Source organism: Nerophis ophidion, linkage group LG22 (genome assembly GCF_033978795.1).
Source record: "Nerophis ophidion isolate RoL-2023_Sa linkage group LG22, RoL_Noph_v1.0, whole genome shotgun sequence".
Classification (NCBI taxonomy): domain Eukaryota; kingdom Metazoa; phylum Chordata; class Actinopteri; order Syngnathiformes; family Syngnathidae; genus Nerophis; species Nerophis ophidion.
Genome location: NC_084632.1, coordinates 18731678 through 18747983, shown reverse-complemented (window position 1 = coordinate 18747983; position 16306 = coordinate 18731678). Strand labels below are relative to the sequence as shown.

Below are 16306 nucleotides of genomic sequence, written 5' to 3'. Positions count from 1 at the left end.
ATGTATCAACTGGACAGCACAATCAGCTCACTGTTAAATGTTAAATAGTGGTTAGAGTGTCCGCCCTGAGATCGGTAGGTTGTGAAAATCTCTATAAAAATTGGACCCATTACCTCCCTGCTTGGCACTCAGCATCAAGGGTGGGAATTGGGGTTAAATCACCAGAAATGCTTCCCGGCCGCGGCACCGCTGCTGCCCACTGCTCTCCTCACCTCCCAGGGGGTGGAACAAGGGGATGGGTCAAATGCAGAGAACAAATTTCACCACACCTAGTGTGTGTGTGACAATCGTTGGTACTTTAAAGGCCTACTGAAACCCACTACTACCGACCATGCAGTTTGATAGTTTATATATCAATGATGAAATCTTAACATTGCAACACATGCCAATATGGCCTTTTTAGTTTACTAAATTGCAATTTTAAATTTCCCGCAAGGTATCCTGTTGAAAACGTCGCGGAATAATGACGCTTATGTTGACGCGTGCTTGTGACGTTATTGGTTGGAGCGGACATTTCAGCCCAGCACCACTCACGGCTAAAACTAGTCTCTTTTCATTGCATAATTACACAGTATTTTCGACGTCTGTGTTGCTGAATCTTTTGCACTTTGTTCAATTAAAAACGAAGACTATAAAGAAGAATGCTGTTGGTGGAAAGCGGTTGATTGCAGTTGCCTTTAGCAACCGAAACACAGCCGGTGTTTCTTTGTTTGTTGTGAAGCTTTAACACAGAGCGGTCAAGCGAACATGTTTCTCTACCACATGTCAACCAATTGTGATATTAGGTCGGCTCTTGCCGGAGACTTCAGCGGATTATACGACCTCCTCCTGCAGCTGTCAAAAAGGCAGCTGTGATCTTGGCTCCTCCATTGGCTTCTCTCCGAAACACTAGCGTTCACCGCAGCGCTCCGACTTTCAGGTATGACTTTATAATCTCACTAAAACACTATTAACACAATAAGCAGATAAGGGATTTACCAGAATTATCCTAGTAAATGTGTCTAATAACATCTGAATCGCTCCCACTGCCACTGCCTGGAGCCGTCGCCTTTTCTTTTTCCTTTTTTTTTAGTGCTTCACTCTAACTTTCCTCATTCACGAATCTTTCATCCTCACTCAAATTAATGGGGAAATCATAGCTTTCTTGGTCGGAATCGCTCTCTTTGCTGGTGGCTATGATTATAAACAATGTGAGGATGTGAGGAACCCTACAACCCGTGACGTCACGCGCACATCGTCTGCTACCTCCGGTACAGGCAAGGCTTTTTTATTAGCGACCAAAAGTTGCAAACTTTATCGTTGATGTTCTCTACTAAATCCATCCATCCATCCATTTCCTATGGCTTATTCCCTTTTGGGGTCTCTACTAAATCCTTTCAGCAAAAATATGGCAATATCGCGAAATGATGAAGTATGACACATAGAATGGACCTGCTATCCCCGTTTAAATAACAAAATCTCATTTCAGTAGGCCTTTGAATTCAACTTTAAATAAAAAAGGGATTTTATCAACAAACAAATTCACATTCGATACATGAACAGACGCAGAAATATCAAAAATTGATACCGTTGAGTACCCTGGTACCTGAATTTTTAATGTACCGATTTAAATGTAAAAGGTACTAATCCCTAGGCACAGTATAAGTCATTTAGCAGCACTCATGTAGCATCAGAGCATGAACAAACAATGCTTGGCTCCAGACAAGGCTATTATCTTGATACTCACTGGTGTTGACAGCAATTTACACCCAAATGAATAGAAGACAGTAAATCTATACTGCTTTCCAAGCTATACCCTAACAGCTTTAAAGTCTAACCACATTTTGTTGTGTATAGTTTTGTCCCTTGAGAAAATAAACGTTCATAAAAATGGTGGATGCAATGTGAGGGCTACACCGACATTTGAGTAAAGAAACATGCATATTGAGCTGTTCGTGTACACTTCAATAATTTTGCATTATTTCCTTATGTCAGTTCAATAATTGGAGTGAACATTAAAAGTTAAAGTTAAAGTACCACTGATAGTCACCCTCTGCGTTTGACCCATCCCCTTGTTCCACCCCCTTGGAGGTGAGGGGAGCAGTGAGCATCAGCAATGGCCACGCTCGGGAATCATTTTGGTGATTTAAGCCCCATTTCCAACCCTTGATGCAGAGTGCCAAGCAGGGAGGTTATTGGTCCCATTTTTATAGTCTTTGGTATGACTCGGCCGGGGGTTGAACTCACAACCTTCCGATCTCAGGGCGGACACTCTAACTAAGCACAAGGCTTTAAAAAGTTAACCTTCAGATCCTTTTAGCTGCTTCTCACTGAATTTGGAATGACTTTGAATAAAATTTCTTCCAGCAATGCAGACGGAAACGTCTGCCAGACATAGCCTAACAAAAATAACTAAATAGGGTATGTCTTAATGAAAGGTCAATTACTTTACTGCGTCTACACAGACAATATATACCCTCTTATCCTGACTATAAGCCGCTACTTTTTCCCCACGCTTTGTACCCTGCGGCTAATAAAACCGTGCAGTTAATTAATGGATTTTTTTTCGCTACAGGCCATAATGTTTTGTTCTCAACAAATGCTTTTCATGTAACACCAACAGACTCTGAAAAGGTGTGTTATTGTTTGTGCTATGGCGCCATCTTCTGGATGACTTTGCTCACTGCAGGTTGAAAATGTATTGCATGTATTCATCCGTAGCGTTTCTGCTTGAAAGGATTCTCCATTCATCACTCCAAGCAAGGTTTGTAAGTTTTACAATATAACTAAAACCATTTATATTTACTAAAGCGTCCCATGTGTGGTGTCTGTAGGATTGTTTTCGTGCATATATCTATGTGCCACCATAATGTAATCAAGCTTGCGAACATGTTAACACGTCTACAAGTCTCTGGGTTGGTATTATTAACTGACAATGGCATATTGTTTTAGTTAAGTAAGTTCACCAAAATGTCATTGTTGGGTTATTGAGTCTGTTTAGCTGATTAGAGAGCTAGCTTCCTCAGCTAGTGGGTCCATGACGATGACTTCTATTTTGTTTAATCAATCGTTTTACTGTCATGTGACAGGCACTATTTGGAAACAATTACGTAAATAATTGAATAATGTAGATAAACATTTACAAATTATTTTGTGCCGATATATATCTAGTGCTTATAGTCCGGTGCATACTTGGCAACCTTGAAACCTACGAATTCGGGACATGGGGGGGTCGGGTTAAAGGTAGGGGGGCGTAGTTGCAAGAGTGGGTTTGGAGTGGCGGGAATGAGGTGCAGGCAGCTTATCCCTTCCCCTTCGAGCTGAAAGTAAATGTTTTTTTCCAATCATTATGGAACTTGCAAGTGTATTTCTTCTTATTACTCATCATTGCCTTGTCTCTTTTACGTTCTTCTGCTTCGTCTCCTTCTTGTTGTGTGTGCAGTTGTGCACTGAGCTCCAAAAGCCGTAGATGTTCTTGTAGTGTACCGGAAGAGTTAGTGCTGCAAGGGATTCCGGGTATTTTTTCTGTTGTGTTACGGTGCGAATGTTCTCCCGAAATGTGTTTGTCATTCTTGTTTGGTGTGGGTGGACAGTGTGGCGCATATTTGTAACAGTGTTAAAGTTGTTGATACGGCCACCCTCAGTGTGACCTGTATGGCTGTTGACCAAGTATGAATGCATTCACTTGTGTGTGTAAAAAGCCGTAGATATTATGTGATTGGGACGGCACACGAAGGCAGTGCCTTTAAGGCTGTTAAGGGATGAAGGTTTCAGGTGAGAGAGGACGCTAAAGGCATTGCCTTAAAGGCACGCCCCCATTATTGTTGTCCGGGTGGATATCGGGAGAAATTTGGGAGAATGGTTGCCCCGGGAGATTTTCGGGAGGGGCACTGAAATCCAGGAGTCTACCGGGAAAATCGGGAGGATTGGCAAGTATGGTCCGGTGTGGCTAATATAAGTAAAAATATTTATTTCTTCTAAAACTTGGTGGGTGCGGCTTGAATACCTGTGCGTTTTTAATAGCCCGGAAAAATACAGTATATCATCTATGACTTTTTGTCGTGAATCATGAGTTTTTTGCAAAGCGTGTATGACAAAAGACGCACATTTTCACTTATGACGTTATAAGAGCACTAATGTTAGCATATACGCAGTTAAAACATAAAAAAACATATACAACTTAGAACTTGCCGCAACATGGTTTCTCTCATTGGAAGTGGAATTCTAACACAGATGACATATAGGTGATGATCCTTAGCTCGGATCATGTTTTGTTCAGATTTAGGATTCCCTTGTTTCTGTTTCAGCACCCTTGTTTGTATTCCTTTCTGCCATGGGTGCTGATTATGTTCACCTGCCTCTGGTTAGTGGTCGGGGCTCTCACCTGCTCCAGGTCACTAATCAGAGAGCTATTTATTCCTGCCTCTCGCCACACGCGGTCTGGCTGTTTTGTTTGCTTCGTGCAACAAGTTACGTTGGTTTCCTGCTCCTTTGCTAGTTTTTCTATAGTTTCGAAATGGAGTGGTTGCGTTAGATTGGTGAAACAGAGTCATGTGACCGTCCCTGCTGGAAGAAGTTGCTCTAAAAAGTCAAATGAATGTGTCTTTTTGCAGGCAGTAATCAACAGAATGTTGGGTTTTGTCATTTCCCTGCATTCTATTTTTTATGGTGTCTGTTTTCTTCAGTTAATTAGTCCTCAGCGAGGCACAACAGCAACAAATCCCTACCTAGGTGTATTTAAGCTCGTCACCGACAGCTGGGTTCTGCCGTTTTTTTGTCCTGCACCTCCCACGTGCATACGCCTGCTTCACTTCGTCAATCCCGGTATGTTGTCTCTCCTTATTCCTGAAATTCCTCACCTCTTTGTGTTTGCTTCCTAGCCTCCCTGAGGTAAAGAGGATTTTGTGTTGGACCTTTTGTTGTGCTCTGTGCGCTCTGGCCTTTTTCCCTGCTGACCATGAGGGACCTGTTTTTGTTTGTGTAGTTATGGTGTGCACTTCTGCCCTATAGCCTTTTGTTACACTTTTTGGACTTATTAAATTTTCCCTTTTTGTAATCCTACCTTGCCTCCCATCTCTGCATCCTGCGGTCACCTCCTTGACCAATTCCTAACACAGAATATAAATAAATGTAATTACGATATGTTTTTTACATGTAGCGGTCGGAATGAAACTTAAAGTAACGCAGTAAAAGTAGCATTTTTTATTGCACAACAATACTCAAGTAGAGGTCAAATGTATGTTAAAACTACAATGTTTAGAGTTCCTAAAATGTAGCCTTCTGAAATGGTTTGTGCCATTTTGCAAAAAAAAAAAAAAACACGACTGAAATACCAATGATTTACCCACTCACCGAATATAGACATTAGAAATGTATGTATACACCAAGAAAAAGATAAAAGCGATAGTTGCACGGTTGTTGGTGACAGACAGGCTGAAACTGCTAGTCGAGTGAGATATTCACACATAATCATCTCTCGAGTTGAACGGAAAGTGGTTTGTGCGAGAGAAAATTTCCGGTGAGTGTCAGTTCTCTGTTGAAAAGTGCCTTGGAGATGGCAGAGGAGAATAGGCAGACTTGTTTCAGCTGAAAGAAAAGCTACTCTAATAACGATTTGGAACCATTGAGGCATAGAGCAGAATGCCAAAAAATAGTGAATAAGTTGGATGACCACTGCTTGACACCATACGAAGTACTGCTAAGAAACGGAAACTGAAGGGTCACGTCAAATTTGATGTACAGTACAATGAATGGGCGATACAGCCTAAAAACGATATCACGATAAATGATTTGGCATATAAATGATAATAGGACTATCATTAAAGCTGCTGACCTATGTGGTAACATACTGAATCATTTTCAGTTGCATTGTTTCCTCTAAACTGTCAAAAAATGTACTTGCTAATTTACTGTTAATACCTGGTTCCTTTCTATTGTAGCATGCTTCTACCTACACTTATGTTAAAAAGTAATAAACACTTACTATTCTGTTGTTTGGATTATTTACATTAGTTTTACAACAAATGTAGGTATCAAATAGTTACAGGACTAGTATTGGCCATAACAATGTGCATACTTAAAATTATCAGGGTGATTAAATACTAGAGACGTCCGATAATATCGGACTGCCGATATTATCGGACGATAATTGCTTTAAAATGTAATATTGGAAATTATCGGTATCGGTTTCAAAAAGTAAAATTTAAGACTTTTTAAAACGCCACTGTGCACACGGACGTACGGAAAAGTACAGAGCGCCCAATCACATAATACCTACGGCTTTTCACACACATAAGTGAATGCAAGGCATATTTGGTCAACAGCCATACAGGTCACACTAAGGGTGGCTGTATAAACAACTTTAACACTGTTACAAATATGCGCTATACTGTGAACCCACACCGAAAAAGAATGACAAACACTTTTCGGGAGAACATCCGTACCGTAACACAGCATAAACACAACAGAACAAATACCCGGAACCCCTTGCAGCACTGACTCTTCCAGGACGCTACAATATACACCCCCCGCTAAACCTTACTTTGTGAAAGTCAAAGTATAGTATAGTTGTAGTGGGTACCAGGATTATCTCAGGGAGAACATATACCAAAGTCCAAGCTGCTGTTTTGAGGCATGTTAAAAAAAATAATGCACTTTGTGACTTCAATAATAAATATGGCAGTGCCATGTTAGCATTTTTTTCCATAACTTGAGTTGATTTATTTTGGAAAAACTTGTTACATTGTTTAATGCATCCAGCGGGCATCACAAAAAAATTAGGCAAAATAATGTGTTAATTCCACGACTGTATATACCGGTATCGGTTGATAAAGGAATCGGTAATTAAGAGTTGGACAATATCGGAATATCAGATATCGGCAAAAAAGCCATTATCGGACATCTCTATTAAATCCATTTATTATTGATCATAACTGACAACTTAGGATGTGTAACAAGATCAATTGATATTTAAATAATTTCCCTACTCTATTTTATTACATACATAATTTATGATGACGTGCAAAATAACTCAACAAAGGCAAAATGGGCCTGGTGTAAAAGATACACTATACCACTAAATTACCCATGTACCGGTCTACATACTTCCAAAACATGTCATGATGGGGAGGTTTAAGCTGCTTACTGCGGGGTTTGTTCTCCCGGGTTGCAAACGGACTACTCTGGACCAGGCGTGAAGGTATGAACATATGTAATTATCTGACTCAAAAGTGAAATCAAAAAGGGCGCAAAAGGCGGAGGCAAAATTTAACACAGGACACAAAAACTAACACTTAGAAACTATGAACATGAAACAAAACTTGCAAACTGTGGCATGAATAAACAAAACTTACTTGGCAAGGCATGATGCAGACGATACAGAGCATGAATCTATGCCTTGAATAGAGCACCGTGAACTAAGCATGTCAACAGGACGACAAACTGGCAAAACAGGCTTAAATAATATTCTCTTGATTAGAGCAGGTGCGTGATCCCAATACATGAGGCAGGTGAAACTAATGAGTCGTCATGGAAACTAAAACAAACAAGGGTGCACAAAAACAGGAACTAATGGAGTCCAAAACTAACACAACATAACTAAACAAAAAATGATCTAGAACAGACCTGGGCAAATTTAGGCCCGGGGCCACATGCAGCCCTTTAAGATGTTCAATCTGGCCCACCGGACATTCCGAAATCATTTTTTTTAGATATTTAAGATGGAAAGTGTTGCTCCCATTGTGATGTGTAGTGATGTTTTCTAAAGACCATAAGTCTTGAACTATACAAGGTATTCCAATGGTTGGAATCTGCGCTTTTGGAAGATATACCAGTTACTATGGTAACCTAATTAGTTACTATGGTAATATAATTAGTACTACCAAGCAGTGTGGGTGGGAAACGTTTCCACAGATGCGGAAGGAGATTTTCACAACAAAGTTCTAAAGTTTAGTGATATATCACAGTGGTTCTCAACCTTTTTTCAATGATGTACCCCCTTTGAACATTTTTTTAATACAAGTACCCCCTAATCAGAGCAAAGCATTTTTGGTTGAAAAAAAGAGATAAAGAAGTCAAATACAGCACTATGTCATCAGTTTCTGATTTATTAAATTTTATAACAGTGCAAAAATAATGCTAATTGGTAGTGGTCTTTCTTGAACTATTCGGAAAAAAAAGATATAAAAATAACTAATAACTTGTTGAAAAATAAACAAGTGATCCAAATATAAATAAAGATTTCTACACATAGAAGTAATCATCAACTTAAAGGGCCCTCTTTGGGGATTGTAATAGAGATCCATCTGGATTCATGAACTTAATTCTAAACATTTCTTCACAAAAAAATAAGTCTTTAACATCAATATTTATGGAACAAAAAAAAAATCTAGCAGTCAACACTGAATATTGCATTGTTGCATTTCTTTTCACATTTTATGAACTTACATTCATATTTTGTTAAAGTATTATTCAATAAATATATTTATAAAGGATTTTTGAATTGTTGCTATTTTTAGAATATCTTTTAAAAATCTCAGGGACCCCTTGGCACACCTTCAAGTACTCCCAGGGGTACGCTTACCCCCATTTGAGAACCACTGATATATCAGATATATCAGATTGTAGGTGGGTTTATTTTGTACCCTTCGCGTTCATATTTCACTGTTTGTTGTATTTTTGTTACATTTCACTTAATTGTAAAATATGTCGATCGAAAGGGGGTGTGACATTCATATTTTGTCAATATTCACTGTTTTATCGTTTATAGAAAAATGTAAAATTCCATTTAGTTTTTTTAAGGCGGTATGTCATAACGTTTTCAGCATTCAATCAGACATTATTGTGAGGTTTTGTATTAATGTTCCTAAAAATAGATATATCGGCCCCCAGACACATTTTTTTCTCTAAATGTGGCCCTTGAGTCAAAATAATTGCCCAGGCCTGATCTAGACCACAGATCATGACAACTGTCATGAAACTGTACCAAAAAAAAAAAACTTTGAATAAATTATTCAATTACTCAATCAAACAGTGGTCCAAGTTCCGCTAGATTTTAGGAATTTGCGGCAAAAATGTTGGTCTCCCAAGTTGTGAACTGAACTCGGGATACGGCCTGGTGTCATTCCCAGGCCGGAATTGGCCCACGAGCCGCCAGTTGAATAGCCCTGTTGTATAGTATCTGCTCTTATTTCAAACATTGGTATTATTATGTATAAACAACAGAAATGTTGATGTTCCATCCTGTACTGTATCAACTCAGGCTGGTGGGTCAATAGGGAGAAAGATGATCTGGTGGCGTGACTACAGAACAGACCTGGGCATTCTCTGGCCCACGGGCCACATCCGGCCCTTTGTTGCGTTCCTATCCGGCCAGCGTGAGGCCAATCATAAATTACAAAATACATTTTAGAAAGTATCTATGTCGAGTGTGTAATAAAAATGTGCTACTTTTGTTTTGAAAAGCGTTATTTGTATTACTTATGTGTGGACGTATACTTGTGCGCGATTGTGAGTGAATGTGAAGAGCGGCAATCACAAATTACAAAATAAAAAAAATAAAAAACATCTATGTCAACAGCTGTGCTGCTTTTATTTTGAAAATTGTTATTTATGGGCGTATGTCCGTGTGTAACCTGTGAGTGAAGGTGCACAGCGACAAGTAATGCCCGGTTACCACCGAGATGTCAGCTCACGCTAATAAAAAGAAAAGTTGATGACAAATGCCGTGTTTTCAACAAGACATGGACTGCCAAGTAAAACTTTACAGAGATGAAAGGTAAAGCCAGGTGCTTAATTTGTGGTACACATGTTGCTGTGTTTAAAGAATATAATTTGAATCGCCACTACACAACGAAGCAGGAGGAAAAATACCGGAATCTGTCTGATGAAGCGCGCGCAAGGGAGGCTGATGTGTTGATGGTAAAACTGCAAACCCAACAAGGACTTTTAGCCAAATTTCACACCCCCAGATATGTAGCCGTCAAGACAAGTTTCGTAATTTCTCACAAAATCACCAGAAAAATTAAGGAATTTTCTGACTGAGAGTTTATTAAAGAGTGCTTATTGGACTCTGTTGCGCTGATATGTCCGGAGAAGAGGGGCGCATTTGAGAACGTGTCACTCTCCCGACGCACTGTAACAAGGCGCATTGAGACCATCGCTGGAAACTTGGAGCTTCAGCTGAAGAACTGAACGGCCGATTTCGACTGTTTTTCGCTGGCTTTGGATGAGCGCTGCGGTGTACGTGACACCGCCCAGCTGCTCATCTTCTTACGTGGGATAACTGCAGACTTTCAAATCACGGAGTAGCTGGCAGTCATTGAGTCAATTAAAGAGACAATGACTTTTTCTAAGACGTAAATGCGTGTTTGGACATGTTAGGACTGAAATGGGACAAGCTGGCAGGTGTGACAACAGATGGTTGTCCAAATCTGACGGGGAAAAATGTTGGACTTTTAAAGAGCATGCAGGATAAAGTGACAGAAATTGACATTTTTGCATTGTACTATACATCAAGAAGTGTTGTGTAAGACAGTGTTAAATATGAAACCATCAAAAGCAATCTGCTTTTGTATAAAGTTAAGTTAGGTTAAATGAAATTATTATTATTATTATTATTATTTGTCTTACAGTATATCAAAAATAATTTGAGCATGATTTAATCGAAATATTGTCGGTGTGGACCTCCAGCAGTGCTCGGGTTGCTCATGCGGCCCCCGGTAAAAATTAATTGCCCACCCCTGCTATAGAACTACTTCTAAATGCTTAATATGTGGCGACATTACTGACCGGTGTTCATCGTGGCTGGCCAGCGCTCGGCGGTACAGAGCCTCCAGGCGGTGCAGCGGTAGGCCATAGCTCCGGCTGTCTGAAGGGTGCTCCTGACACGAGTGTCTCCTCCACAGTGGCGGAAGATGCAAAGGTCCGGAGCAGCGTCGTCTCACCACCTGGTGGACCACAGGAAGGGACTCTCTACGAGCCTGCCGAGCAACAGGATGACAACGAGGAAATTACATTGTGGATTGTGAAGGTCATTAGTAAGTCATAAATCTTTATTGCTGCTCCCAGTGGAAGAAACGGGGTGTTGTTTTTAAAACACTGTGTACAGGTATCATATTCGGAATGGACAAACATGATGGGCATAAAAAATAATCAAATCCATAAAAGCGACCCAAATGGCACCCGGAGCTCTCATAAATCACAGTCCATCTGGATTTATACACGCATGGATCAGCCTCTTATCCCATCCTTCACATTTATATTCACTGTTGTGTTAAGTAGCGGACGCCTCTGTCAGGACCTATTTTCTTTGTGCATGAGTGTGTGCAACTCTCTTATAAAGAGGAATATAGTTCAAGTGCTTACATTGAAAACTAACAAAATATCAGACACCTCAAGTGTCTCTTTGAAATGACATCCTTGTGAATACACAAGGTAAGAGTGAGGGTCATGTAAAGTAAACAGGGAGCATGTAAGTGTGTATACGTCGCCGTATCGACAAACAAGCAAGTAAACCGGGAGCCTGCAAGCTGCGGATCTTTTATCCCTTTGTTGTGGCTCCAGCGTGTTTATGCTTCTGTGTACTGTCGTCACGACGCTGTCCCTTGAGGCGCCGTCATGAGTCTTTACAAGTTCTGCAACGACCATGACACTTAATTTGTCATGATGTAGCTTGTTCGCTTCCTTTGTTGCAAACAAACAATGGTAACTAAGTACTACCATAAAAGCCAACCGTTACAGCCATTGCCACATCGCTGCTAGGCAAGGTTAGACTTGTTTTTTTAGTCACGCTACACAAAATATGTAGCATGGTTAGAGTGTTCGCCCAGAGATCGGTAGGTCATGAGTTCAAATCCCGGCCGAGTCATACCAAAGACTATAAAAATGGGACCCATTACCTCCCTGCTTGGCACTCAGCATTAAGGGCTGGAATTGGGGGTTAAATCACCATAAATGATTCCTAGGCACGGCACCGCTGCCGCCCACTGCTCCCCTCACATCCCAGGAGGTGATCAAGGGTGATATGTCAAATGCAGAGACTAATTTCGCCACATCTAGTATGTGTGTGACAATCATTGGTACTTTAACTTAATTAACTTCAAATAGGTTTTGTGGCTCTAAGACCCTGTCTACATTAAGCTGGATAACTCATTAAACAAATAATTATTTAGCCTAAGCCCCGTTTCGGCCACACTATCATCATTTCAATCAATCAATCAATGTTTATTTATATAGCCCTAAATCACAAGTGTCTCAAAGGGCTGCACAAGCCACAACGACATCCTCGGATCAGATCCCGCATAAGGGCAAGGAAAAACTCACAACCCAGTGGGATGTCTATATGAATGACTATGAGAAACCTTGGAGAGGACAGCAGATGTTTGCTATACACCACTGCATCCGACACTTTGCATTGGACGTAGTGATGTATGGCTTAGATGCAGCTGCTCGGCCGTGGAAAACACCCATTCCATGAAGCTCTCTGCGTACTGTACGTTGGCTAATTGGAAGGTCACATCAAGTTTGGAGCTCTGTAGCAAATGACTTGGTAGAAAGTCTTAGCACTATGCACTTCAGCATCTGCTGGCCCCTCTCTGTCAGTTTACGTGGCCTACTACTTGGTGGCTGACTTACTGTTGTTCCCAAACTCTTCACTTTTCTGATAACAAAGTTGACTTTGGAATATTTAGGAGCGAGGAAATTTCCCGACTGGATTTGTTACACAGATGGCATCTTATGACAGTTCCACGCTGGAAATCACTGAGAGTGGCCCATTCTTTCACAAATGTTTGTAGAAACAGTCTCCATGCCTAAGCTGTGTGGTGTGCTCCAGCACATCTTCAAAATGAGCCTAAGGCTGGAGAAAGTCCCCACACTGTGGAAAACCTCAAGCGTGGTCACAATCCCCAAGTGCACGCGACCCAGCACGTCAAAGGATTACAGGCTGGTGGCTCTAACCTCCAATATCATGAAGACCATGGAGAGTTTGGTCCTGGAACAACTCCGCCCTACAGTCAAGCCCCACCTGGACCTACTCCAATTTGCCTACCAGCCCCGACTGGGAGTGGAGGACGCAGTCATCTACCTACTGAACTGAGCCCACACCCACCTAGATAAGCCTGCGAGCAATGTGAGGGTCATGTTTTTTGACTTCTCCAGCGCTTTCGATACCATACGGCCTGGCCTACTGGGTGTGAAGTTGGAGACGATGCAGGTGGAGGCCCCCTTGGTGTCCTGAGTTGTAGATTAACTGACTGACAGACCTCAGTATGAGCGACTGCAGGACTGTGTGTCTGACAGGCTGGTCAGCAATACCGGGGCCCCACAGGGCACAGTCCTCTCCTCCTTCCTCTTCACCATCTACACCACCGATTTACACTATCAGTCAGAGTCCTGCCACCTTCAGAAGTTTTCTGATGACTCTGCGATAGTGGGGTGTATTGAGGATGATGATGATGAGGAATACAGGGCACTGGTGGAGGACTTTGTCACATGGATGGAAAAGAACCACCTCCAGCTCAATGTGACGAAGACCAAGGAGCTGGTTGTGGACCTGGGAAGGGGTAGGAGTACTTGGGCGACTCCTGTTTCCATCAGGGGGGTGGATGTGGACATGGTTGAGGATTATAAATACCTCGGTGTACACATCGACAACGAGCTGAATGGGTCAAAACACGTTGAGGCTCTCTACAAGAAAGGACAGAGCCGCCTCTACTTACTGAGGAGGCTAGGATCCTTCAACGTCTGTAAAAAGATGTTGAAGATATTCTACGAGTCGGTGGTGGCGGGGGCCTTCTTTTACGCCGTGGCCTGCTGGGGCGGCGGGCTGAGAGTGAGGGACGCAAACAGACTGGGCAAGCTGGTAAGGAAGGGCAGTAACGTGGTGGGAGTGGAGCTAGACTCTCTTGCGGTTTTTGATTGATTAATTGAAACTTTTATTAGTAGATTGCCCAGTTCAGTACATATTCCGTACAATTGCCCACTAAATGGCAACACCCGAATAAGTTTTTCAACTTGTTTAAGTCGGGGTACACGTACAGTGGGGCAAAAAAGTATTTAGTCAGCAACCGATTGTGCACGTTCTCCCACTTAAAATGATGACAGACGTCTTCAATTTTCATCATACGTACACTTCAACTGTGAGAGACAGAATGTGGAAAAAAAAAAAATCCAGGAATTCACATTGTAGGAATTTTAAAGAATTTATTTGTAAATTATGGTGGAAAATAAGTATTTGGTCAACCATTCAAAGCTCTCACTGATGGTAGGAGGTTTTGGCTCAAAATCTCACGATACATGGCCCCATTCATTCTTTCCTTAACACGGATCAATCGTCCTGTCCCCTTAGCAGAAAAACAGCCCCAAAGCATGATGTTTCCACCTCCATGCTTTACAGTAGGTGTGGTGTTCTTGGGATGCAACTCAGTATTCTTCTTCCTCCAAACACGGCGAGTTGAGTTTATACCAAAATGGATACATGGATGATACAGCAGAGGATTGGGAGAATGTCATGTGGTCAGATGAAACCAAAATAGAACTTTTTGGTATAAACTCAACTCGTCGTGTTTGGAAGAAGAAGAATACTGAGTTGCATCCCAAGAACACCATAACTACTGTGAAGCATGGGGGTGGAAACATCATGTTTTGGGGCTGTTTTTCTGCTAAAGGGACATGACGACTGATCCATGTTAAGGAAAGAATGGATGGGGCCATGTATCGTGAGATTTTGAGCCAAAACCTCCTTCCATCAGTGAGAGCTTTGAATGGTTGACCAAATACTTATTTTCCACTATAATTTACAAATAAATTCTTTAAAATTCCTACAATGCAAATTCCTGGATTTTTTTTTCACATTCTGTCTCTCACTGTTGAAGTGTACCTATGATGAAAATTACAGACCTCTGTCATCATTTTAAGTGGGAGAACTTGCACAATCGGTGGCTGACTAAATACTTTTTTGCCCCACTGTAAATCAATTCATGGTAATTCATGGTGGTGTCGGAGAGAAGAAGTCTAGAAAAACTCCTAGCCATTATGAACAACTGGACAACACTTCCCACCCACTACACTCGGACCTTGCGTAGAGAATGAGCACATTCGGTGGAAGGTTCAGACTCCCAAAATGCAACACGGAACGACACAGGAGGTCCTTCATACCGACAGCCATCAGACTGTATAATGCATATGTTCCTTCTTGACTGCACTTAAATGTAGAATATATGTAGAATATATTTATATTATCCATATATTATATATATGATATAAGATAATGATTATATTATTTATTATTATTATTGTCTATTGTGAGATAACTGTGGTGCTGAATTTCCCCCAGGATCAATAAAGTACTTTCTATTCTATTCTATTCTATTCTATTCTAAGTGCTTGATGTTATACACCGGGCCAAGTGATTAGGACACCTGATTCTCCTCATTTGGATGGGTGGCCAAATACTTTTGGCAATAAAGTGTATTTTACACAAGTCACTGAGCTGGCAATTTTTCGCTAAGCGCTTTCTCCGGACAGCCGTTCGATATCTGTTTTCTGCTTTGTCTTCCTGACGAATGAGAACATAACAAATCCTGTCTGCTTGTTTGTATGGACGGCGTACTAAGTATCCTGTTTTAAAATCGTCAGGCGAGACCGAGGCAGCCAAGCAAACACACACACCGCAAAAATCAATCCCCACTTTAGCGAGAAGTCCCTGCAGGTAAAGCCCTAATATAAAGATGATAAAAACGACATTTGAGGAATTAACCTATTTAAAGATGCACCTTAAAAAAGGGCCTTTTTGTTGCTTAGGGTCACATTTTGGAAGTAAGGCCTCGTCACAGCATAATCTGTCTACAGAAGTGTCTTTGACATGTTGCTTTTATTTGTCAAACGGCACGTTCTCTTCCAGCCAAGCAGCTGACAGCGTGATCACCTGGCTGATGTCCCGCCACGCGGCAAACAAGAAGTGCGAATGAGATGGATCAGATGGGACATAAGATGCTCAGCAGGCCTCCGCTTCTGAAAATCCAATGAGATGACTACGCGCTTCTTTGACACACTTCTGTATTAATCACGAGTCTGTTATTGTGCCAATGCGGATGACTCAGGCTAGAACTACCGAAGTGATTTACAGTATAATAGTGCAGGAGAACATGCAAAATTTGTTATGGTACCTACTAGGGTTGTACGGTACACCGGTATTAGTACACAAACCCTGTTTCCATATGAGTTGGGAAATTGTGTTAGATGTAAATATAAACAGAATACAATGATTTGCAAATAATTTTCAACCCATATTCAGTTGAATATGCTACAAAGACAACATATTTGATGT

The 16306-nt window shown here is 41.2% G+C and overlaps 1 protein-coding gene across 2 annotated transcripts in view; it reads right to left on the bottom strand.

The window, feature by feature from the left end:
• LOC133540631 (cAMP-specific 3',5'-cyclic phosphodiesterase 4D-like) overlaps nt 1–16306 on the bottom strand; it is a 232097-nt gene that overhangs the window by 186495 nt on the left and 29296 nt on the right. For both annotated transcript variants that reach the window (XM_061883402.1, XM_061883406.1), the window contains exon 3: nt 10768–10958. In XM_061883402.1, the coding sequence (XP_061739386.1) occupies nt 10768–10958 (191 nt within the window). The remainder of the gene's footprint in view (nt 1–10767; nt 10959–16306) is intronic.